This window comes from Aquarana catesbeiana, linkage group LG01, assembly GCF_042186555.1.
Source record: "Aquarana catesbeiana isolate 2022-GZ linkage group LG01, ASM4218655v1, whole genome shotgun sequence".
In the NCBI taxonomy this organism is placed as follows: Eukaryota; Metazoa; Chordata; class Amphibia; order Anura; family Ranidae; genus Aquarana; species Aquarana catesbeiana.
Window position 1 is genome coordinate 213771208 of NC_133324.1, and position 26739 is coordinate 213797946.

The 26739-nt window shown below is 41.0% G+C and overlaps 1 protein-coding gene across 3 annotated transcripts in view; it reads left to right on the plus strand.

Moving 5' to 3' along the window:
- Positions 1–24996, plus strand: part of GRAMD2B (GRAM domain containing 2B) — a 269842-nt gene extending 244846 nt beyond the window's left edge. For all 3 annotated transcript variants that reach the window (XM_073624798.1, XM_073624807.1, XM_073624813.1), the window contains 11 exons: positions 1633–1702; positions 3539–3642; positions 4564–4659; positions 6411–6482; positions 9912–9989; positions 10339–10450; positions 15351–15458; positions 15559–15637; positions 17993–18085; positions 19492–19582; positions 22459–24996. In XM_073624798.1, the coding sequence (XP_073480899.1) occupies positions 1633–1702; positions 3539–3642; positions 4564–4659; positions 6411–6482; positions 9912–9989; positions 10339–10450; positions 15351–15458; positions 15559–15637; positions 17993–18085; positions 19492–19582; positions 22459–22500 (945 nt within the window). In that variant the 3' untranslated portion in view covers positions 22501–24996. The remainder of the gene's footprint in view (positions 1–1632; positions 1703–3538; positions 3643–4563; positions 4660–6410; positions 6483–9911; positions 9990–10338; positions 10451–15350; positions 15459–15558; positions 15638–17992; positions 18086–19491; positions 19583–22458) is intronic.
- Positions 24997–26739: the final 1743 nt, after the last annotated feature.

Sequence of the window (26739 nt, forward strand, 5' to 3'; positions counted from 1 at the left end):
GCATGGATGTTGGTGCCAGACGGGCTGGTCTGAGTATTTCAAGAACTGCTGATCTACTGGGATTTTCACACACAACCATCTCCTGGGTTTACAGAGAATGGTCCGAAAAAGAGAGGAAAATCCAGTGAGTGGCAGTTGTGCGGACAAAAATGCCTTGTTGATGTCAGAGGAGAATGAGCAGACTGGTTAGAGATGATAGAAAGGCAACAGTAACACAAAAATAACCACTTGTTACAACCAAGGCATGCAGAATACCATCTCAAAACGCACAACACATCAAACTTTGAAGCAGATGGGCTACAGCAGCAGAAGACCACACTGGGTGCCATTCCTGTTAGCTAAGAACAGGAAACTGAGGCTACAATTGCCACAGGCTCCCCAAAATTTGGAGAAATGTTGCCTGGTCTGAGTCTCAATTTCAGCTGTGACATTCAAATGGTAGGGTCAGATTTTGGTGTAAACATAAGAATGGCGCCATCCTGCCTTGTATCAACAGTTCAGGCTGATGATGGTGGTATAATGGTGTGAGGGAGATTTCCTTGGCACTCTTTGGGCCCCTTAGTACCAGTTGCGCATGGTTTAAACGCCACGGCCTACGTGAGTATTGTTGGTGACCATGTCCATCCATTTATGAATATAGTGTACTCATCTTCTGATGGCTACTTCCAGCAGGATAATGCACCATGTCACAAAGCTCAAATCGTCTCGCCACTGGTTTCTTGAACATGACAATAAGATCACTGTACTCCAATGGCCTCCAGTCACCAGATCTCAATCCAATAGTGCACCTTTTAGGATGTGATGGAACAGGAGATTCGCATCATGATGTGCAGCCGACAAATCTGCATCCACTGTGATGCTATCATGTCAATATGGACCAAATACTTTAAGGAATGTTTCCAACGCCTTGTTGAATCTATGCCAGGTGTAACTAATAATGTGGCCAGTGTGTGTGTATAGATGCCGCAAAGGCTCTGGAGAATAAAATGGCGATGATGCAATATTTTGTCACTGTATTTGCGCAGTCTTTCAAATGCAATTTATGGGAAAAAATACACTTCAATAATTTTGAAAAGCCCAATTTTTTTTTTTTTTTTTTTTTTTTTGACAGTTTAGTGAGCAGGGAACTCTCTACACTTGTTACATGAATAAATCGGGAAATTCTGCATAGAGATCGTAAAGGGGGGTTGAATTGAGATCACTTTTTTTTTTTTTTTTTTTTTTTTTTAACGAGTAATCGTGCAGCTTGTATGTATACATAATATTATTATTATTATTATTATTTATTTTACTCGCTATCCTTGAGATTGCAATAAAGTTCTCAAGCAAAATTTTTGGGCTAAGTATAAATTTAACCTCCTCCCAGACAGTTCCTCCTTGTGAAAATAAATGGGAGCACTAAACTGGTGCCAACTGGCAAACCTTTTGCGGTCATGCCCCTTTGACAGTAGCTGTCGGACCGAGTGCCATACGTGCGATGCCACCCGATATTCGGCCCCTGTGTACAGTCCTTTAGTCTGATCACAAAGGTTTAGGTTTTCCCCTGGACATGATAGTTAAATCTCTTTAGTTGCATAATGAAGCAACTGCATGTATATCCAATACTTATTTTAATCTCTTCCTAATCTCTAGTTCTTGAAGGCAAATGCACATTTCCACAAGCTGTTCAAGGATGTTCCAAAGGATGAGTTGATAAAAGAAAGTAAGCAAAAAACACAAATGTATATCTTATCTGCTTGCAATTTTAAAAAAATGGATAGTTTAGTTAATAAAACCTAGACCCCTTTCACAAAGGCGCCTCCGCCTGACGGACTCTGCTTGCTCAGCAGGGGATTGCTTTGCCAATTCCCACTGAGCAGGCAGATCACAGGTTTCTCTGCTCACCTGTGCTGAGTGGGCACAGACCCAGATCCGTTTTCCACCTGAACATATCCGATCCGCCAGATGGATGGACAATAGGACCACCATCGGTCTGGATTTGGCGGACAAGATCAGACAGCGGCAGATGTCACCGCTGACATCCGCTGCTCCATAGGGGTAAAAAGCGGGTCCAATCAGGTCTGAAAAACTGACAGGTGGACCTGATCAGACAGCCCATGTGAAAGGGGCCTAAAGTGTTGGTTTATGTTTACAAACAAGCCTTTAATGTCTGGACAGAATTTTGTCACTTTGGCAAGTTTAAACTGTACATACCCAGTGTATCATGGTGAATTATACCAATCCAGGCATTTATTTGGTGGTGAATACCACCTAAAAAAAAAAGTTACATTTTTATTGGTAGTGCCACTAAAGTGTACATTCTTTGTTTGAACCCAAAGTAGGTCATAGAAACAATAGTGTACATGGACATGAAAGAACACAAGCACAGTTTTTTAATTTTAATCCTACCTAAAACACACACTGACCCTTGCACCGAGACACAATTTAAAAAAAAAAACAAAAAAAAAAAACTAAGCACAGCAGGGAGATCGCTGTTCTAACATTGCATAATTGGTACAGCAACTCTTCATTAACTCCTCCCCAGATGTTGGTTGTTGTGGTTTTTTTTTTTTTTTTTTTTTTTTTTTTTTTTTTTTTTTTTGTTCTTTCTCCTTCACCCCGCTGGCATTAGGCTGGGTCCTTGTGCTGGGAGTGCTCTATATAGATCACTAATATTAAGGGGATGGGACCCTGATGAATTCAAGTACGTTTTTGTGCAAGACCTGCTTTAAGATGTTGCGGTGCTTGATGATGGCGGATAAAGGGGTTGTGTCCATACTCTAGGTAATTCAGGTCAACTATTAAAAAAAAATAATAAATCCCATAAAATGGTGGCAATCACAAAAGTAAGACAGTGTCCATCCAAAAGGTAAGCAAGATTGTCAGTGTAAACTTCGCTTAATTGGATCAATTCATATCACTAACTTCAATAGCCCAAATCCGTAGGAGACAGAATGCAGCACATTTTGTGCTTGCCAAGATTTATAGCCCCCAAGTCAGTCAAACAGCATGTATACAGCGTCCCGGGCTCGATGAGTCTCGTGCCGTGCACAGCTCACTCCCCACCAGTCTGCTTCCAAAGGAGACCCAGTACTGCCAATATAAAGCAGAGCTGTGCCACGCCATACAGGACAGGAAAAGAAGCGTAGTGTAGTATGTATCAGCTTTTTTATTAAAAGCATACAAGAGCCAGCAATACACTTACAGAAACACCTATGCCTATCTCGGCAACAGTGTGTGACGTCAACAGGCACCAACTCTGCCCTACACGTGTTTCGTCCGATGGGTCATCAGGAGCTGCTTTAGTAATTGAAGTCACTGCCCAAAACTAGACTACAGCTAGGGTTGGAGAAAGCATGCTGTTTGATTTGTTGCTTTTTGACAGTCCCTTTGAACCAAAGTCCTTCCTTTCTCTAGTATAGGGCTGCTGGTTTTGCAACGGACATTCAAAGCCATGAACGAATATACGAAATTATAGCATATAATCCCGCTCTGAAATCTGAAATGTTACTGGACTTTTTATTTTTTTTTTTTTTTTTTTTTTTTTTTTTTTTTGTAGGTTTTACGTGTGCATTACAGAAAGAGATTTTATACCAAGGAAAGTTATACATTTCAGAAAACTGGATTTGTTTCCATTCAAAGGTGTTTGGGAAAGACACAAAGGTTAGTGAAAATTGGTGGTTTGTATGATTGTCTTTTAGTAGAGCAATTACTAGAAAGGTGTGTGTGGTTATTAGGGTGGACCTTACCCCAAACAAGGAGTCATATTGCCGTGTGTGTGTGTGTGTGTGTGTGTGTGTGTCCCTCCCTCCTAGCCTCTGCATGTGTAAATATGCCATAGGGCTTTAGATCCCAAGCGAGCCCTTGGGTACATGCTGGTTTCCTGGACATTGGGCAGGGGAAGCCACACATGCACAAAAATAGCTGATATGGCAGTTCCAAAGCTTCGCTGCTACTGGGTTTGCACAGGGAAATCTCCTGTGTGCTATGATGTGGTGAAGGGCTTTGCCAGGACCTGCAGGCCGGCCACAGGTTTTTGGCACATCTCTGTCCACACCACAATGACTGTGCTGGAGGAGGGGATGAAGCCACCGAAAAGGGATTAAACGTCTACTTTAAAGCCTTTGATAGGCCAACACAGTTCCACACAGATGTGGATTGGGAAGATTGTGCCCTTGCATGTGCAGTGTTTGTTTTTTGCGAATTTACACTAGAACTTGCAGCTGCTGGAGCGCGTCACCTCTCCAACAGCTGTCCATTCCTGGCTGCTGTGTGGTGCACGATTCAGCATGTTACTTTTTTGTACAAACTTGATTACAAAAGTACACTTTATGGTGCTGTGCAGCAGCACCATCTAGTTCTCTACAGTGTGCTGGGACAAAATGCGACATGTCTGCATTTTATTGCAGCACACTGCAGCGTGGCTTTGGGCTGCATTGCAGTGTGAATGGGACACAGAACTGTGAGACATTGTACAAAGCAGTAAAACGCTTGCCACTGCACTGTGTGAATTTGTCCTTGGATTTGCATTATCTCTAATTTACTGGTGCTTTATAAACTGATCCAGATGTGATTATATTGCAGATAGTAATTCCAGCAATTGCGGTAACTGTGTTAAAGAAAACCAAAACTGCCTTACTTGTGCCAAATGCGCTTGTTATTGCTACAGTCACCGATCGGGTGAGTAAATCCTTAATCTTGGTGTTGTGGGTTTTTTTTTTTTTTTTTATAGTAATCTAGGACTAAGGAGCATCAAACAAAAGCGGCTCTATTGCCAAACAACTAGACACTGAAACATACACAGTGGGGTTGATTTACTAAAACTGCAGAGTGTAAGATCTGGTGCAGCTCTGCATGGTAGCCAAGCTGCTTCTAACTTCAGCTTGTTTTAATTAAGGTTTTTTCACTTTAATGCGTTCTGCTGAAAAACCTTCTGCACTGCAGCTGCCCAACCAGAGCCCCCTTTTTCTTACCTGAACCCGATCGTTCAAGTGATGAGCATAACCCCATCAGCTCCAGCCGCGGAGGAGCCAGGAGCGCTGCCGGGACACCACAGAAAAGGAGGATCAGGACCGCTCTGTGCAAAACCCTTGCAAAGAGCAGGTAAGTATGACATGTTTGTTAAAAAATAAAAAAAAATAAAAAAAAAAAAACGTATTTTTTTTTTTGTAAAAGCTAAAAAAAAAACAAAAAAAAAACAAAAAAACTGGAAGCTGATTTGTTTCTATGCTGAGCTACACCAGGTTTTGCACTCTAGTTTTAGGCCCCTTTCACACTGGGGCGGCGTCGGCGGTAAAGCGTCGGTATTCGTCCGCTAGCGGGATGGTTTTACCTCCCGTTAGCGGCCGAGAAAGGGTTAAAAGCCTCTGCAGAGGTGCTTTGCCGGTGGTATAGCCGCGCTGTCCCATTGATTTCAATGGGCAGGAGCGGTGTATACACCGCTCCAAAGATGCTGCTAGCAGGACTTTTTTCCCATTCTGCTAGCGCACCGCTCCAGTGTGAAAGCCCTCGGGACTTTCACACTGGAGAGACAGCAGCGGCTGTTTCGGGTCGGTTTGCAGGCGCTATATATAGCGCCTGCAAACCACCCCAGTGTGAAAGGGGCCTAAGTAAATCAATCCGTGTGTGTATGTACAGCGCCTGCAAACCACCCCAGTGTGAAAGGGGCCTAAGTAAATCAATCCGTGTGTGTATGTACAGTAAGGCCCTATTCCCACTGCAGTTTAAAAACAAAACCATTTTTCAATAGTGCAATTCAAACAGGTGCAAAAACATGATCAGATCTGTAACACGGGATCCAAAAATCCTCCTAAGGCATGCTTATACCACTGAAAAGACCATTTTTGAGCATTAAACACATCTATTTTGGTACTTGCCTAATCAGTAACATTTTTATAGCGATGTTATGGCCTTGTGAATGTAGCCTTATTCCTGCAAAAGGCTTGTCTGGTGCACATAATGAGATTATTATAGGATGAATTATCCTTTTTTGCATGCTAATCTCCACATCAAAAATGAAGAGTTTTACCAAAGTTACGAAAATTCTCAGACAGCATAGAAATTTGGAAGTGATGCAATGTGTTGTGTATTTGTATTGTATTTTCGGACAACAACTGTACCGATTAAACGAAAATTGCACGGTCTGGTATCGTACGAGGGAAAAATGTTGTGCTTGTCCTATCGGTGGAACTGTTGCGATGGGCTCTTGAAAACTCTGTACTAACGATCAGATTTTCGCACGATCAATTTGAAAGCGGTATTTTTTTGTTCTATTTTCTGATTGATAGAATTCCTTTTGGCTAGCGTCATATTCTCCTAACAGCCACCCTCCTTACTCTGCCTGTGATATCACTACTGAATATAAATAAGAGCACAATGCATGTTTCTCTTCTCTCCTGTTGATGAATAACAACCTTTCTGTCTTCATACAGTTCATATTTGTGTCCTTATTATCACGGGATTCCACCTACAAGTTATTGAGGTCTGTCTGCAGCCACCTTGATGTAAGTATTCAGACAACTGGTGTCCCTGTATTCACTGCATCTGCTGCACACCAAGAGGCATATTTGTTGTAGGCACTTTTTGAATCGGTATCTGTTTGCCTGTTCAAATATGAGTCCATTATTTCCATGGGGAGACTTTAGTCGCATGACTGTATCCCCTTTTCAAGTTTTCCATTTGCTCTTGTGCTGCAGACAGGAAACTGCTTTTTGGTGTAAATCCGCTATATAAAGTCTTCTTTTTTAATTTTTTTTTTTTTTTTTTTGATTTGGTATATCCCTGAATAAGGACCTCTGTTTGAAATATAGAAACATGTTTCAAATGGTGCTTTTGGATTTTTTTTTTTTTTGACCACTTTTTGGGAGTGTGGCCATGCACAGACAACAGTGGAAGTCTCAATTCTCTGATGTCAAAGGCAATAAAATTGAGGCTTTTTTTTTTTTTTCCTGCTGTGATTTGACTTGGGTTCCTTTCACACTTGGAGCTTTGAGATCTCAGGCAGAATTGCTGCGATTCTGCCCACGATCACAAAACTCGCTACAATCGCAATATGCAGGTTCAGGTGCCAATCTTTTCAGTGGCACCTAAACTGCAATGCGAGTTTCGCCATGATTGTCACACGATTTTATTACACAGCAAATCACAAAGTGAAGCTTGTTGCCCAAAAAGGAGCACGATTCTGCCTAAGATTCCACAATGCCAAGTGTGAATGGAGCCTTACTGTTAGTGGGTGGCTAAATTCATTCTCCATTGTCCCACTGTATTTAGGACTGTAGCCACCCTCTTGCTCATTCCTGAGATGGACTAAAGACTGAGATTTTTAGTGTGCAGAGCAGTGAACATGACCACAATTGCCATGCACTGCTCATTTGAAATAAATGTGAGGAGGCAAGAGTTCACTTACAAGGAAACAGGGGGGAAAAAAACTCCAACTTTTTCTTGTAAAATAGATTACAGGGCCATTAAGTAGTTGGGGGGTGGGGATTTTCCGCGATGAGGATGTCATTTGTCACTGTTCCCTTTTTGCAGATGGAGGCTAATCTGCTTTCAGTTGAATACCACCACCTAGTCTGGGCGGATAGCACTCGTTACTATAGCACTGGGGTCATGAATTCACTTTAAATTAGCAATCCACTATTTTTGAGCTCTAGCCAGGAGCTTTTGTTTCCTCCCAAATCAATATGGAAGTGGGAGATTAAGGCGGTATTAAACCTAAAAGCAAACATTTTTATTATATTGCAGCTTACTAGTTCTTAGATGTGGTGGCTGCATACATTTTTTTTTTTTTTTTTTTTTTGCTTTCCTTTATGTTCAGCTGACGATTTACCCAGTAAGTCTGTTTCAACAGACCAAGCTGTCTTGCAGATGTAGCGGTTGAGACAAACCATTTACAACTGACAGGGGTGCTTAAAGTGATCAGCTTTTTATACATTTATGTAAGAGCTTTATCCCAAAAGGAACAAAACTGTTGCTGCAACTGATTATAAAGTGTCAGTTGAAGTTTGTCTTCCATTCACTAGTACATCTAAAGCCTCGTACACACGATCGGATTTTCCAACAGGAAATGTGTGATGACAGGATGTTGGCGGAAAATCCGACTGTGTGTATGCTCCATCGGACAATTGTTGGATTTTCCGCAGACATATGTTGGATAGCAGGTTTTAAAATTTTGGCAAGTTACCACAACACCCTTATCCCCTAGTTTTTAAGATCAAAGATACAACTATGTTGGTGTCCCTTGTCAATTTTTTACATTTGTATTTTTTTAAATGTAACTGTCTACTCCCAAACTGTCATTTGAAGTAAAACACATAGGCAAGTAGTATTCTCCAATTTTTTTTTTTATTGTGCATTAAAAAAGAAAACCAGTAAAATTAGACATGCTATCTGCCAATAGAACTTAACCAAAAAGTGCATTCTATGCATCCAAAAGTATAGAAAATATACCAAATCAAATAATTATTCAACCAAAAAATGTCAAAGCAATAACTCCAAGGCCAATAATGACACATTATCTCCTCTGATTCCGCAACATGTCTGGTTGATGAACGGACGTTAAACAAAATGAAAAGCGCAAATCGACACTCACCAAACTTCTAGCATGAAATTAGCCGAAGGAGCCCAAAGGGTGGCGCTAAAGGGCTGAAAAACCATGTAGTAAGTCGCTACGTTCGTGATTGTTGGCCAACAATTGTGTGCCGTGTGTATGCAAGACCGGTTTGGGCCAACGCCCTTCGGACAAAAGTCCACGATTTTGTTGGCCAACAATCCGATCGTGTGTACGAGGCTTTACACTACCCTTTCTCCAGACTGACAATGTTGCTGTCAAAAAGGTCCCTGTTGCTTCTTTATCTAGAGTGTAGGCACCCTAATACGATAGATGTGTTACTGGCCAGATCACCAGGTATATAGGGAGGAGTAATAAAAACAATATAGTAATAGCAGCTAATGATTGGTACACTGCAATAGATTATATTTTTGGGTTTAAAGGATAGGTTCACCTTTCATTACATGTTACACCCATATTCAGAGTGTAACATGTCATGAAAAGACCGGCCCCTCCGCTCTGACAGCTAGCGGGGATCTTCTCCCCTGCTAGCTGTCACAATTAAAAAAAAAAAAAAAAAAAAGCGTGGCTGTGCGGGGCTCCAGCCATATCACTCATTCAGTGTTCTCTAAATAGTAAAACTGCAAGTTCTGACAGCCTTAGCGACTGTCAGCTTGTAGTTCTCAACGAACTACCACGGTGCTGTGAGCGATGAGGTAGTTCATTTATTCTTCCTGTCAGTGTGTATCAGTACGAGGTACAAGCAAGCCGATACACTGACAGATCTGCAAGAGACCTGCATGGCATCAGCGATCTGCTGATCACTAGTGCAATGCTTTACAGGCTCCTGCAACAAAAAATAAATGCACTTTTTCAGGTTAAAAAGTGTTTTTTGTCAAAAGGTGTACTTGTCCTTCTTTTTAATAGCACTTTAATTGGCTTAACAAGTTGACCATAGAGAAGTGGTGCACAACCCCAGTTCTTCAGGCCAGCAAAAGCAAATGTTGCATATTTTCCCAGCTGTCTGATACAATCACAATTGTGTTAGTGACCTACATAGACTAATTCTCTCGCATCTAAATCTGACAGTAGCTGAAAAACATGCACCATTATGGAAAGGGGTGTGTTGGGGAGGCCTTAAGTCTGGAGTTCCACTGCCCTAGGTTGTTCATTTGTTTACAGAACATTATTATAAGCTCCTTCAGAAGCGGGGATTGATGTACTCTGTAATTCTCTGTAGAATGTGCCAGCAAAACAAAATGGTCTGTTGCAGTCATTTTTCTGTGTGGGTTTTTTTTTGTCTTTGTTTTTTGTGATCATCATAGTTTATTGTGTTTTTTTTTTTTTTTTTTTTTTTTTTTTTTTTTTTTTTTATATCTTCTAGAACACAAGTGTTGGAAACAGTCCTAACCCTTCTGCAGAACACATTGACAGAGCTGAACATGCTACCTCATTTCCACTTGTAAGTGAAACCTAAAATGTTCAAGTTATCTGACTAGATATTCAGCACAGGAACATGGATAAAGTAAAATATATCAATGTATTGCTAGTCCTACTGTGTTATATCCATATTTGCTGCTATTTTTTGCATTTAACATTGGTGCACAGGGGGGTAGCAGGACATGTTTGTGGATATCCTTAACTTTCAGTATCAGGTTATATTGGCCTCTGCAGTTGTGGGCATTTTATATACTCTGATTATAAGAATTTTAGGACTGTAATGGTCTTTAAGGCATCTTTCCTGTAAAAGCTACCATTGCTTAGAGAGCCTGGTATATTGATTAATTGTTTTATTTTATTTTTTGGTGTAGGATTTCAGTGTAGACTTTTCAGAGATTGACGGTTTGGTCCGACAACGAAGAAAGGACATAGAAGAATACAGTAGCACAGGCTCTCAAACACCAGAATCTGAAAACTCTCAAGGTTAGCCCATGTTCTGTTCTCTTAAAGCAAAATGAAAGTGTAACTACCTACCCCCTTCCCAGTAACCAGTTTAGCAGCGCCAAAAGGCAATAATTTTTCCACTTCCTGTGATAGGGTAACAGTGCTGGTGTGTGTGTTGTTTGTTGTTTGTTGTTTTTTTGTTGTTTTTTTTTTGCATCTGAAGGAATTGTCAGCCTTTGGGACAGTATAATCTTAAATGGGTATGTAGTTTCAAATGGATGAGGAGCCTTAGTCAGGTTTGAAAAATTAAGTCAGCATCTACAAATGCTGAAGCTGCTGTCTTTCATTAAAGACACTTGCCAGCCCACGTACCAGCACCGGTTTTCACCCGGGCTGGTTCTTCGCTGGTCTTTGGGTCCCTCGGCGGTACCAGCACCCCTCGGCGGTACCAGCACCCCACTGCACAAATTACATGTTTTGGCTTGAATACTGCTTTAAAGCCCAACTCAAGCATACACAATTTTTTTTTTTTTTTTGCTCCAATCAAACACAAACCAGAAGGGTTCTTTTTTACTGCCTCTAAACATTGAGCTCTAAAATGTGCCTGTGATTGTGCATGTACACATAGGATAACATTGAGCTGCATCTACAGGAAGAACACAACTCCTGTAGAAGCATTTGTTAAGCCAGAGTGCATGGAGCCTCAAAGCTGATGATTTTAAGCGTGCCTCTTCAGTGTTATGGCTGGTCCCCAGCCCCTATAACAAACTTTTTTTAGATTGGCCTTTTTTTAAATTTAAAAAAAAAAAAAAATCCACTAGCAGGAACAGGTAAAACTGTTAACGGGTGCAGGGGGGAAAAATCAACTGCTGTGTATGCTATTGACAAATTGCATCGTGTCATTTAGTTTGCCATTAGTTGTACTTTGTGTTACTAAACCCACAACAATAAAATCAGTCTGTAATGTAAAGCATGCTCATTATGCTCACTGTGGAGCCTAAGGGTTTATTCCTCTGCATTGTGTAAAAAGGCTGTTTTGATTCTGTATGCACAGATCCTCCCCTTCTTGCATTGCCCCAAAACATGTCCAGATATAACAGTTATTGGAGTCAGGCTGCACATGCTCAGTTTGATGTGTATTGTTAGGGTTTTTTTTTGGGGGGGGGGGTTCGTGGGAGAGTGCATGTGACCAGTAGAGGGCCAATCTGCACTGTCCAGACAGAGGGTCAGGGGTCCTGCATCCTAATAGGACAGTCGGTGCAGTATGAAAACTCCTCCTCCTCCTCCTACATGCTTTAACCAGGCACTGATAGAAGTCACAAGACTGCTATATACTGCTGATGAGAAGGTATTTAGCAGCTTATATTTAACCACTTGCGGACCACCGCACACCGATATACGTCCTAAGTTTGAAAAGGAATATCGTTATGGCAGCAGCTAGCTGCCATAACCCTGGTATCCTCTTCGGCTGGCAGTCCACTTTCCAATAAGAGTAGTCTCTGCGGTGGATTTGCCTTGAGATCACTTTTAGCGGAGGCGATCGGATCTTCACCTTTGCTGGGTATGGAGACGAGTGAGGGGAAGATGCCCACCCATCTCCATAACATTGCAGAGCATAAGCGACGTCAAAACGTAACTTCCGCCCGTAGCTCTTAAAGGGCCTTTTAAAAAAAAAAAAAAAAAAGTGTAAAAATAAAAGGTGAAATAAGAAAAAATTTTTTTTTTTTAAATGCGTGCCGAGCTCGCGTGCAGAAGCAAACGCATACGTGAGTAGCGCTCGCATATGAAATCTGTGTTCAAACCACACATGTGAGGTATCGCCACGATCAGTAGAACCAGAGCAATAATTCTAGCCCTAGACCTCCTCTGTAATTCAAAACATGCAACCTGTAGAATTTTTTTTTTTCCTTTCGCTTAGGGCCCTTTCACACTGGGGCGGGGGCGTTGTCAGCGGTAAAGCACCGCTATTGTAAGTGGCGCTTTACCGTCGGTATGCGGCAAAGTTTTACCCCCCTGCTAGCGTCCGAGAAAGGGTTAAAACCACCGCAAAGCACCCCTGCAGAGGCGCTTTGCCGGCGGTATAGCCGCGCCATCCCATTGATTTCAATGGGCAGGAGCGGTATACACTCCGCTCCTTCACCGCTCCGAAGATGCTGCTGGCAGGACTTTTTTTACCGTCCTGCCAGCGCATCGCTCCAGTGTGAAAGCCCTCGGGGCTTTCACACTGGAATTAAAGCAGCGGCTGTTTCGGGTCGGTTTGCAGGCGCTATTAGCGCAATAGCGCCTGCAAACCGCCCCAGTGTGAAAAGACCCTTTATGGAGATTTTTAAGGGTAAAAGTTTGTCGCCATTCCACAAGCGGTCGCAATTTTGAAGCATGACCTGTTGGGTATCAATTTACTCGCATAACATTATCTCTCACAATTGGGCTAACTTTACTGTTTTTATTTAATTAAAAAAAAAAAAGTGTATTTTTTTTCAAAAGTGTGCTTGTAAGACCGCTGCGCAAATACGGTGCAACGACTGCCATTTTATTCTCTAGGGTGTTTGGGGGTTCTAAGTAATTTTCTAATAGAAAAAAACTGTTTTTAACTTGTAAACTATAATATTAAATAGTGCAGCACTATGAAATAAACTCTAAAATATACATACAAATATAAAGTGTACAATGCTTATTAATAGTGATTGTCTCACACTCTAGTCAGTCCTTGTGTGACCGCTATGAAAAATGAAAAAAGAAAAAAATAATAAAAAAAAAAAATTAGTGAAAAAAAACAACTCCTCCTGTATTTTCTGAAAAAATGTTCTAATAAAATGTGTCGTAGAAACGCTGCTGTGCAGATCCTCTCTCTCGAGTGCTATCTGCACACATCACCAGCCAAAAGGAAGAGCTAAAAAATCATAGGAAAGATCTTGCTTTCAAATGCTCCTCATTCCTCTCTACTTCTCGGCTTGTTGGTGGTAAGAATCTTCTGCTCCTTAGACTGTCCGTTCACGCTGGTGGCATCACTACAGCTGATTCCAGGGATCACCCTCCTTCACTCTCTCATTCAAGTTTAACTCCGAAAGTAAAAACGTCAGATAAGCATATAAAACATTGATATGTTCAGCGCAGGTCTCACCCACGGTGATTAACCACTTCCATACTAGGCACTTATGCACTTTCCCGCCCAGGCCAATTTTCAGCTTTCAGCGCTGTTGCAATTTGAATGACAATTGCGCGGTCATGCTACACTGTACCCAAACAAATTTTTTAGCAGTTTGTTCCCACAAATAGAGCTTTCTTTTGGTGGTATTTGATCACCTCTGCGGTTTTTATTTTTTGCGCAACAAATAAAAAAAGACCTAAAATTTTGAAAAAAAAGTTTTTCTTTGTTTCTGTTAAAACTTTTTGTAAATAAGTACGTTTTCTTCTTCAATGACGGGCACTGATATGGTTGCACTGATGGGCACCAATGAGGTGGCACTGATGGGCACTCATAGGTGGCACTGATGGGCACTCATAGGTGGCACTGATGGGCACTCATAGGTGGCACTGATGGGCACTCATAGGTGGCACTGATGGGCACTCATAGGTGGCACTGATGGGCACTCATAGGTGGCACGGATGGGCACTCATAGGCGGCACGGATGGGCACTTATGGGTGGCACTGATAGTTGGCACGAATGGACACTGATGGGTGGCACGAATTGACACTGCTTGTTTGCAGTGATGCCCCTAAGGGTGGCATTGCTGGGCATCCCTGCAACATAATGGTGCCAATCAGTGCCCATTTGTGGGCACTGATTGGCACAGATTTGGCACACTGGGCACATGTGGATGGCCATGGGGTACATACCTGGCCATCCACATGTTGCCCCTTCCCTGGTGGTCCTAGTGGTGATCTGCGGGGGGGGGCTGCGCTGATAAACAATCAGCGCAGCCGCCGATCGGCTCTCCTCTACTCGCGTCTGTCAGACGCGAGTGAGGAAGAGCCGATCAACGGCACTTCCTATTGACAGGGTGATCAGCCGTGATTGGACATGGCTGATCACGTGGTAAAGAGCCTCCGCCGGAGGCTCTTTACCAAATCGGTGTAGCGGTGTGTCAGACTGACACACCGATCGCCGCGCTGCGGCATGTTATCCTGCTGGACGTCATATGACGCCCAGTCAGGATAACAGAACCACTTCCCGGACGTCAATCCGCCATAGGGTGGGCGGGAAGTGGTTAATATGTTCTCACAGACTCAGCTCTTCCCCTCTATTCGCCCTCTCATTGGACTTCCTCAGAAATCTCAAAAACCACTCTGTCCTTAAGTGGTTAAAATTGCATTTTCATGTTCTGTTTACTGTGGGAGACAGATATAGTGCATGCAGGGTCCTGGGCTTAGTAACACTTTAAGTCATGGGAACTCAACATGTTGCCATCTAGCTGTTGCAGAACTGCACCTCCCATGAGGTATTGCAAGCCCTTGACTGTTATAAGCATGACTCCCAAAGACACAGGCATGATGGGACTTGTAGTTTTGCAACAGCTGGAGGGTCACAGGTTGAGCACCCATGCTTTAAGTTGAACTGTGTTCGAATATAATCGAAGTGGAGTTTCCATTTGATATAAAACTTGTGGTGTATGTTGTATGGTTTGGGTTTTCTTTTTTTTTTTTTTTTCTTACACAATGTGATTCCATTGATAAACAACAATTTTTTAAATTTAACTTTCAATCAGTTTGCAATCAAGTTATCAAACAGATCGGTACAACCAGATTAGTAAAACACATCACCCTTACTAACATATAAATTAACTGTTTTTGCAATTGAAAGCTTTTTTAAAAATAGAAAATTGTGAATAACCAGCATTGCAGTTGCAGACCTTTGCTTGCTTCTGCTACTAATTTGGTATTCTTTGGTCCACTGAGTATAACCACATCCACTGACCTTAACATTTGTTTTACGTCTAGAATTCCAGGATCAAGACAAAAACGTCACCACAAAGTCTCTCAACCCTTTAGTTGTGGAGAGTCAGAAGAAGAGCCCTGAAAGAAGTAAATTGATTCAACAAAAGTCAGGCAAGTCATTTTTATAAATATTTTTTTTTTTTTTTTTTTCCATGTAAGCCTACATCTGAGCAAAGTATATTGTTGTTTACTGCATGTTCTTATCTTACAGATCATAATAGCTTGTTTAAGAGACCGAACATTTCACAGATTACCTCCTTGAATGGCTTGCTTTTCTTCTATGCAATTCTGTAAGTTGACCTTTTCATGGCATACATTTATATCAATGCTTGTGTGTTTTCTAAAGTTCTGGTTGCAGTGTAAGATGCCACATTCCTGAACCCTATAAAGCTAATTTTTGCATCACTTTATAATGCTTCTACTGTAGCAAAAATAGTATCATTGATTTATTGGTACTTCAGCTGAGCTGTAAAAAAATTCCAATGTATTACACACTGCTTTTACAGCAATGAAATTGGGTGCATCAGTTGGCACCCATGAAGATGCCTAAAATCGAATGCTCGAGCCCACTAATATGTACTCCTAGAGCCAGTTTAGTCAGACATCTGCCAACCTACCAGTATGTTCTTGGGTGGGCTTTCCATTAGCTTCTTGTGTCTAATAGCAAGCATCTGATGGAAACCCATATAATCGGATCAAAATATGAAACACAATTTTACACTTTTTTTTTTTTTTTTTTTTTTCCCACTGATTTTGAAAATTACTAGTACTAAGGGGGTTAAACTTTGAGAATGGGAATCATGCACTCGATACATTAAAGTACAAGTCATGTACATAGAAGGCAGTTAATGGAATGATGTATGGTCACATGGGTTAAGATGGGCAGGATAAGAGGTGAGTGATTAATGCTACAGGTCACTAGAGACAGCATTAATGCTATTATGTGTAGGTGAGGCACAGGACAGGAACACGTTAAACGTGATTGCTGTGATGACCAGTCACAGATCACCTGGTACCCACCCAGATTAACTGGGTACAGTGTCTGTACCCAGCTGTCTAATGATTGTGTGGTATACAGCGGTCACCCGGCAGGTTGGCTAACCAACAGCTATGTATCCAGATCTGCTGTACAATGGTATACAAGTGGTTATTGGGGCTTTCCCAAAGTCATAACTCAAAAATACATTTAAACATATTCCAAAAATTGTTTGCATAATTTACTAATAAAAAGTGTAACCAATATGGTTAGTTTTGGGTTACCTTGTTCTAACACTTCATAACACTCCGATGATAGATTTTTGTCATTTTTAGTTTAATTTTTTTTTTTTTTTTTCTAGAGGATTTTTAAAAATGTGTGGTGTGGTGTTGTGTTTTTTTTTTTTTTTTTTTTTTTTCTTCATGGACTTCTGTTTTTTTTATAATGGGATGACTAGATTCTGGGTGTCCAGGATGTTGGACTTTGTCACTGTGGCGGTGTGAAAATTTTGAAATGGAACTCCTGAAAAACTGGCCTAAATGACACATTTACTTAGGTCTGCTGGTCCCATGGGCAAAAGTCAGCTCTGAAAAACTCTGCTTAGTCCCGAAAGGAGTCTTCAGTGAATGATTGGCAACTGCTCCTCTGCTGCTTCTGTTTGTCTGCTATGGACAAGTGGGTGGGTTAAGTGTGACCAACAGGGTTGAATACTAAAACCCACTTACCAGTAACAAGTATGCACATGAGTTCTTGTATTGATACATAGTTTCTGGGGGCAGTTGCCTCATTTGCACTGATGGAAAAGGTGCTACGCTGTCAAGCTGGTATGCAGCCAAGGTCTAGGAAAAAGGCTGAAGTTTTAGAGTTGCACTCCATTTGAAGTGCTCTTGATACTGGACCTTGCACAAATATAAAATGATGTGCACATTGTTATTGAGCTTTGTGTATTCAAAGCCACTCATTATTTTGGATAATTAAGAAGGGTTGGAGCCCCTGTCAGCTTTTTATTGAAGTCTCTCCCCTCTTTGTCTTGGTGACCAGTTGTCATTGGAACAGGAATAGAGGGGAAAGCGTTCAGTGGGTTATGTGTTCCAGTCACAGCTGTCTGAGAGGAATTCCTTATTTAGAGAGAGCTCCTCTTTTTGTCTTTAGAAAGGAAGTGAAGGAAGATTTCCCCAATAGGATACAGTAAACATTCTCAGGGGTTTCAAACCTTCCCTACTCTATCCAAAACTTTAAATTGGCTTTAGATCTAGGTTAAAGGCAGTTATATGTATTTTTAATGTGGCGTCCAATTTTGTTTGTTTTGCCTGTATAGGCCATGTTTAGGTGTTAATGGGGTAGCAGCATTGAACAGCCCCAAAAAGTCTTCTCAGGGAACAGGCAAGTCAGAAGTTGTGCCTAATTATGGTTATCCCCAGCGCCAAAATAATATATTCTCTGTGCCAAACTGGCACAGACTCCCTGGAAATCAAGCATATAAGTCTGAATTTTCATTCCTGTCTATAGTCTACTTTCCCAGATAACCTGATTGGAGCTATGCAATGAGCTTCAGATGGTAGTATTAACCTTGGCTCATAGTGTGCCGCATCTGTCACTACTGAAATTTTTGTTTTTGCGGAAAATATGCTGTATAGTGTACATGTTTATGATGCCTGTCTCTTTACAGTGTCTGTCTGCTGATAGTCTCCACATTATATATGCAGTCAAGGATTGTGTATCTAGAGGAACGACTTTCCACGCTTAGTTCTTTCCAGTCTGGGTAAGTATGTATTCTGGAGGGAAGGGTTCTGGTTAACAGTGAAATCTTCAGAGAACTTGAGAGCCAGTTGGGCATGAGACTGTGTGGGCATTTTTATCTCCCCTCCTAAGTAGTCCATCTTTGCTGCTCAGATTGATATTGTGCTGTTTCTTGTTTTTCTGGTCAGAGCAGAATTGTCAGCTTCAAGAACCTCCATATTGTATGACCTGTCTCCTTCCTGAGTTAAAGCGTTTGTTACCCTAAAAAAAAAAAAAAAAAAAAAAAAAAAAAAACCTGTACCTTTTTAACGCATTTTATACAGTGCTTGTGCTGTGTAATTTGGCCCTTTGTACAACCAGAAATACCTGGTTGATCCTGCCTGGTTCTGCCCTCCCCCTGTAAACTGACCCACAGTTTAATATGGCTGCTGAGCCCTGACTGGTCAGTTTACGTGTCTCCATCCGCAGCTCTCCTCTGTCCTCCTCCTCCCTCAGCTCCTGACAGTGCCTGCCCCTCCCCTCCTGCTGAAATTACTTTTTTTAAATTTTCATACAATCCTCTGTTTTGATGTTAGGTGCCCCAGTGTGTGCTTTATAAAAAAAAAAAAAATGCTATTCTATACCTTATTTCAGAGCAGCGCTCACATGACTGCCTGCTTCTCTCCTCCTGACGTCAGCGGGGGGATTCTCCTCCAGCTATAGCTCCCAGATCGAGAGAGGCGGTCGATCACGTGAGTGGCGCTCTGAAATACCACTGTTCTGGCTTCAGGAGGGAGGGGCAATTAAAGTCTTAATTTTCTTGCATGTAATTCTGACAGCACCTTTAGCATATAACCATGTGTGTTATAAGCATTGAGTACAGGCAGGAGATAAGATGGTCTTGTATCCCTGCAATCTGCTCTGAGATGAGAAATCATGCAAACCCTGAATGTCAGCAATTGCAATGCCACAGTTGCTGTACTCTGAAGTAAGAGCATTTCTAACACTGGCACCATGTATTGTGGAAGTCTATTAGATCTCCCCTTTTTCTGGACAGTGACCTTGGTGGATAGATTAACTCAATTCACTGCAAAGGTACAATCTCCTGAATCTTAAAACTACTACAGTCACAGGAGCAGTGGCATGGTTTATTTTGTAGACCTGATTACCACTGCAAATAACCCTCCAACCAGAACTAAAGCTGCTATTGAGGCTGCCTCACAGGGGAACGAGGGTGAGGCCTACTTTACTCCTACAGTAAGAATGCCAGGAAGTTTGGTCCTAGCAGGTGACCTTTTGTAAATGGAGCAGAGGAAAGATGAGTTGGGTGTTTGTGTTTTTTGTTTTTTTGTTGTGTTGTGTTTTTTTTTTTTTTTTTTTTTTTTTTTTTTTTTTCTCCTAAACTTCTGTGATAACTAGTAAATTGCTGACAATCCACTTCTCTTTCAGATGGTCGACAGAGCAAGGAATGAGCAGTTGGCACATTAACGCAAACCTAATATGTGAAGAATTGACAGCCAACCTGGAAAAACTTGACAAGGTAGCCTCTCTTGCTGTTTGTTTCTAGGCAGCCTTGGGGTGCACTCACACTGTTAGTTCTAACTGAGCCAAGGCATGGTTCACCCCCTTAGTCCCGTTCATTGGTGTCATGTGAATTCTCTGAATTGTGCCTGGGATTATTTGGAAGAGGTGGTCCTGGGGGCATTTTCCTTCAGCGCGAGTGCAAACTTTGCCTGAGCACAAAACTCTTCATAGCACAGAAGCCGGGATCACTGGTCTGGTTGGCAGAGGTGATATATGTGCCCAGGAATAGTTGCTTAACCACTTGCCGACCAGCCGCCATCATTATACTGAGGCAGGTTGGCACGATCCGTCGTAGCTATACGTCGGCTCCTTCAAGCGGGATAGCAGGCACGCACTTGCCCGCTGCACTGCGAGGGTGCCGATGCTCATGACCGCCGGGCACGAGAGGCAGAACTGGGACGTGTGTGTGTCTCTGCTCTGTGAGGAGAGGCAGATCGTGAGTTCCTAATGGCTAGGAACCACGATCTGTCATCCCCTCCAGTCAGTCCCCTCCCCCTACAGTAAGAACACAGTCGGGAACACAGTTAACCCCTTGATTTCCCCCTAGTGTTAACCCCTTCCCTGCCAGTGACATTTATACAGTAATCCGTGCATTTTATAGCACTGATTGCTGTATAATTGTCAGTCGTCCCAAAAATGTGTCAAGTGTCCACCATAATGTTGCAGTCACGATAAACATTGCAGATTGCCATTACTAGTAAAAAAAAAAAATGTAAAAATGCCATAAATCTATCCCCTATTTTGTAGACACTATAACTTTTGCACAAACCAATCAAATATAAGCTTATTGCGATTTTATTTTATTTATTTTTTGATATTTTATTATAGCAAAAAGTACAAAATAGTGTGTGTGTGTGTGTGTGTGTGTGTGTGTGTGTGTGTGTGTGTGTGTGTTTTTTGTTTTTGTTTTTGTTTTGTTTTTTCTACCAAAATTGTAGCTTTTGTTTTATAGTATAAAAAACACGGAGATGATCAAATGCCACCAAAAGAAAGCTCTATTTGTGGAGAAAAAAGAAGTCAATTTTTCTTTGGGTACAGCATTGCAGGACCGCGCAATTGTCAGTTAAATTGGCGCAGTGCTGAATCGCAAAAAATGCTCTGGTCATTGAGCAACCAAATCTTCCAGGGCTGAAGTGGTTAAAGCCCAGTATGAGTGCAGTCCAATGGAGGACTAAAGCTGGCCATACACCTATAGTTTATCTGCAGATTTTCTATGGTTAGATGGAAAAAGTGCAACAGATTTCTCCATGTTCGCTAAACTGTGTGGATGGAGGAATCTCCCACTTTTTCCATCTAACCATAGAAAATCTGCAGATAATCCATAGGTGTATGGCCAGCTTAAGGCACAGTCAAACTCTGGCATGGTTGAGTTCAGCCATGCCCAATGTGGAGTGCACCTTTTATAGTCGACCTGGGACTACAAGAAAATGATGCCTTCCCATAGTTATTGCACACCACTGGTCACAAATGTATTCATGGCTTCAGCCTGATATCCATCCATGGGAGAACCCCCTTTAATGCATTTGACCCAATTCGGGGCTTAATCGCAGAGGCCTCTAAGAATTGAGTCCCAAATCAGGTGAAAGGATTTAGAGAGGGGGGTTCTCTTGTGGCTGGATATCAGGCTGAAGCTACTTTTGATACTGTACACCACTGGTCTCAAATGTACCTGAGCAGGCAGCATTTTCTTGCAGTCCTAGGATTAAGCTTGACAAGCTTTTACCAAGCCAAACAAGCCCCTAATAGCCGGCATTAAGCCGGTCAGAGCAGTACTCTGGGGCATCTCGAGCGGTACTGCGGTTTCCCTATGGACTTGGCCTTAATTTTTTTTTTTTTTAAGTGGCAGAAGTGTTTAATTGTAGGCAGTGGAATGGCAGAGATGGAACAACCCTGCCATCAAATAGTTCCTCAGACATACCAGTAAAATATGACTGAATAATTCAGTTTTCTACTGCCAGAATGACGTCTTATTCAGTAGAAATTCTCCTTTTGACTTTTTGGGAATACCAGTCTCTGGTTCCTCCCCCACAGCTGCCACTACTTCCTTATGCTAACCTCAATGTTATTACTGTGACCTGTGTGTGTATGGAGATGAGAGAGATCATGTTGCATTGGCAGCAGTGTTAATGCTGTACACTTAAAGATTTTAATCAAGACTATGACAAACTTTGAAAAATTTAAATTTGACGTCAAAATTAACACTGCACTACCACATCAGAATATGAAGCATCCGATCCGAAAGAAAAAAGCTTTTCTTATTATTTTTCTTAATATTGGTAATATATGTAATGACATTACAGCCAAGTGTGTGTGTGTATATATAGATGTGTGTGTGTGTGTGTATGTATGTGTATATATATATATATGTGTATGTATGTATATATGTATGTGTATGTGTGTATATGTATGTATGTGTATATATATATATATATATATATATATATATATATATATATATATATATATATATATATATATATATATATATATATATATATATATATATATATATATATATATATATATATATAATTTCATATTCACACACACACTTCAAATGAGTAAAATACGACTAAAACTAAAATTGCTTCTTGGTAAAGAGACAAACTAAAATTTTAATCAAAATTTGTCTAACACTGATTGCCAGAATTTGTTAGTCTGATACAAACTTTCAGTGATTCAGTCCAATAATCAAGCACCTCTAATTTGAAAAGTTTTCAGTGCTGTTCACTTTTTGATGGAACTTTTTTTTTTTTTTTTTTTTTTTTTTTTGTGTATCTAGTTTTTTTTTTTTTTTCCCTGGTCTTTACAGTTTTTAAATGTGTCTTGCAGATTCAGAGAAGCTTGCAGAGGCTACTGGAAGATGCAGAATAAAACATGTTTACATTGATGGTACACCGGTCTCTGCTGGACAGAGGAATTTTATTGTGGAATCTGATCACTGAACTGCATGGAAAGCCAGAAATTTCACCTCAGGAAAGCTTTTCTAGTCCTACTTGTTTTCCTCTAACGTGAGCAATGTGGTGGTTAAAGCCTTCTCACATTTCTTGCTTCTGACTTTTAAGAGAATTCTTCTTACATTTCACTGTGAAAGACTGTTTTGCACATGTTTCTGTAAATGTATATTTGAAGCACTCCTTCCTTTACTGTCTTATTTATGTCAAGGGCTTTGTTTGCTGGAACCATAAACCAGCCCGGTGGAGACTTAATGTTTGCAACAGAATGCTGCCACTTTAAATCAAGTTACTGTGATAATGAGAATGGTGTTGGTGCCTTCTAGCCAATGAACTATGGAGAAATTGGCAATCTTAATGCCCATGTTGTCCACTCTGTAATCATTCAGGAACTTTGCCAATAATAAAGAATAAACTTTGTGCTATTGTACAGATGCTGCATCCTATCCTCCTGAGATGTGCCTGTAGCAGTCTCAGACAGCACAATTTTTGAGGTGCTAGAAAGGACACCAGTTTTGTCTTGATACAAAATTTTAAGTGGTTTATGCAGGTATGGTTGTTGGCAGTTATATTTAAAGTGAACTTGTCGGCCGTTTAGCCATAATTTTATTCGCTCGAAAACCCTTCTCTGCTCCTGTCTGATTTGGGTTTTTTAATTCATTAGGGGCCTGACTTCTTGACTAAGCTTTACCCTCCTGAGTGCCCCTTGTCAACAAGCATGCCCTTAATGCCCACCAAAACTGTAATTTGGGGGGGAATGGTGGCTGACCAATGCTTGGGTCAGAAGTCTGGCCTCTAGCCAAAAAAAGTGAAATGTGTACAGAGGATAGTTTTTCTGGATAATAAAGGTAATACATGCCTTGCAACATCTGCTCCGAGACTGATCTTTTAGCTGTACATGGCTAAAATGGTCAGCAGGTTTCAAGAGTACATCTTTATAGACTTAAGTCCTCACAAAGCACCCATGGATAACTACAGGGTAGGCTGGCTATACATCAACCAGTGGGATGATCGTAAATAAAATGCAGATTCTCCCATCCATACATTCAAGGTGGATGGGAGGAGAATCGCTCCCGCTGTGGTATTTGTATTCTGACAGTGGAGAACTTTTCCTTCCACCAGAATACAATTGGTGTTGCCAGCTATAGCTGGTGGCACTGATTGTTCACATAGGTTGGTTGTGCCCAAGTCAAGCGACTTCTATACAATCAACCAGCCTATTCATGAATTGATATTCGTCCATGCTGAACTGGCCGAATTTCGATCAATGTATGGTTGACTTAACTTTCCTGAGTCACTGTCTTTAAAAGGATTACTTGACCTGAATGTTTTCACATGGTCAGAAGCGCTGACCACCCTATATAGTCATCTAAGCATAAAAGCATTGGTATGTTCAGAGCTCCTTCTATATAAAAATGCAAATGGATATTTACTGTCAACACTTTGTGATTGCACTGATGGAAAAAACATATGGGTACTTTAAATGCTGTATGTTTCATTGTCAAACCCACACAAGTGATGGTTGTTTCATAATCCAATTCCCACACATGAATTCACTCCTGCATTATGCTTGGGTGAATATATCAGCAGACAATCATAAAAATGATTAAATTAATCCCCAGCCGGTATACAGGCTTTCATCTCAATTTGGTTCTCATCACAATGAAAGATTGTTTTAGCATTTCATTTAAGGCACTGTTGCTCCATTTATTTAAATCAATTTGGCTAATCAGGTCTATTGTTTGGATTTTACCTTTTTGTGGGAGGGCTTACACTTTGAACCAGTCACTAACACTTTACCTGATATTGGCCAGAATTTTCTAAAGAGCAGAGCTGGACCAAAGAGTACTTGTGGAATCATTTGCAGCCGATGTCTATGTAACAGTTCTGCTGTGGCTTGCATTGTTTTTGTTTGTTTGTACCTATGCTTGAAAGTCTTTGCCCTTTACTGAATTTCAGTCATTGGAGTCGATTTCCTAAAACTGGAGAGTGCAAAATCTGGCACAGCTCTGCATACAAACTAATCAGATTCCAGATTTTTTTTTTTTTTTGTCAGCTTAATTGAGCAAACTGAAGTTAAAAGCTGATTGGCTACCATGCACAGCTGCACCAAATCTTGCACTCCCCAGTTTTGGTAAATCAACTCCAATGTGTTTGCAGGACTTCTGTGAGAAATTCAATATCTGGTGAATTTTTGTGGGGTTTTTTTATTTGTATATTGCATCAGTTGCGCCATAACCTTTAACACTAGTCTTACAAAACGGGTTTGATTATTTTTGGATACCTGACCTTGTTGTGCATCTAATGTTTATATGGTATAACTATGTATGTTAACTGTAGTTTTTAATCATTTCTATGAAATGTTTTTCATATTGCTAAAGTATTAAATAAACGTATACCTTGCACCAGGAGGAAATGTGTCTTTTTCTTAGACTGAAAAGTAAAATGGTAAATTTGCAGAGAAAATCCCTTTAGATAAAAATGCAGTGTGGTGTGGGGGTTTTGCTTCTGATCTTTTCTGGAGCTGCTTATAAATTACTTTGTACTTAAATTATTAACTGCCTTGTGGTGACCTTGCCCTGTATGAATGGGAAAATAATTCATTAAGATGCCAAAACTGCTAATGTACACACGTTCTTAGGACTGTACCAATTTTAATTTCTAACAGAGGGCAGCTCTAACTACAGTTTGTAGGTATAGAATCCTATGCGCTACCACTTATAAGAAATAGGAAGCGGCTGCTCACAGATTAGCACGGTGTCCCTACATCAAAATTTGTAAACAATTGAATTTTAGAAGTGTGATGCTTCAAAACTAAAAGCATGATAAAACGCTACATAAATAATTGCAAACAGTAATATTCAATAGCTACCTGGAGATCAGATACATGTGAATAATAAAAAAATTACCTACTGTGTTTGTACTCTGTGTTGCAACAAACTTCTCAAGGTGTGCAAAATAACGCAAATAAAAATAATCTTATCCCTTCTCACAATCCGAGGTTAAAAAGACTCCTACTGGGCAGTTTAGCCAAAAATCACCAGTGCTGCAAATGACTAATCCATTTTTGCTTATTTGCACAATTTTAACATTAATCAATACTGTGAAAAAACAATCCACTTTAGTGACTTGATTTTCAAATATTGTCCATTTAAAGAAACTCAATCGGTGTGTCCGGCGATTTCAGTTTGTGTAAATGGCATCAAATTCCTCAGTGATGTGATCACTCTCCTTTGCATTTCAATCCACGCTGTGCGTTAGTTGCTCACCTCATTCCCTAGACCAGAAGGTCTAAAAGCATTAAGGGTGTAGGCAATTCCTGTCCATGGGTGGCTATATCCTATCCTTTTCTTCCAATCAGCAATGCGATGGTATATGGGTCTGTCCTCACACTCTCTCTCTCCCACTATTTACTCCTCCAGTGGGTGATTTGGTTATACAAGAAAGCAAATCCTCATTGTGTAGTATTAAAATGAATTGTATAAAAAAAAAAAAAGTAATTTAACCACTTCAGCCCCGGAAGATTTTACCCCCTTCCTGACCAGAGCACTTTTTGCAATTCGGCACTGCGTTGCTTTAACTGACAATTGCACAGTCGTGCAACGTTGTACCCAAACAAAATTGACGTCCTTTTTTCTTTATCGTACATCATAGGACACAGAGCCTCAAGTATTTACTTAGTGGGTTATGGGCCTACCTTCAGGTGTTGACACTGGTATAACCAATACAGGAAGTTGACTCCCCTATATAACCCCTCCTCCTTCCAGGAGTACCTCGGTTTTTTCGCCAGTGTCTAAAGGTGTTGGTCACGAGTGAAGATGTGCTCTGAGGAGCTTGTGGAGGGATTCATGACTGATTTAAAAAAACCTCCACAGCCGGATCCATCCTCGACCCTGAGGCCATAGGATTGAACCCGGGCCTCACAGACAAGAACAAGGTTTTGCCTGTAAGCTTCTCTTTGAGAGCTGGACCCTAGGAACCAGGACTCTTTTTGGTCTTGCTACATTACCTAAAGCTGTTCCTGAGGGGTGCTATACAGATCCAAAGGAGTGGAACCCCTATTAAAAAGGGACCCAGTCTTTGAAGGTTTACAAACACAGCCCGCCCTGATGGGTTAAGGCTGGATCTGTCTGTTTCAGCAGTATCCTGCAGCGAGGAC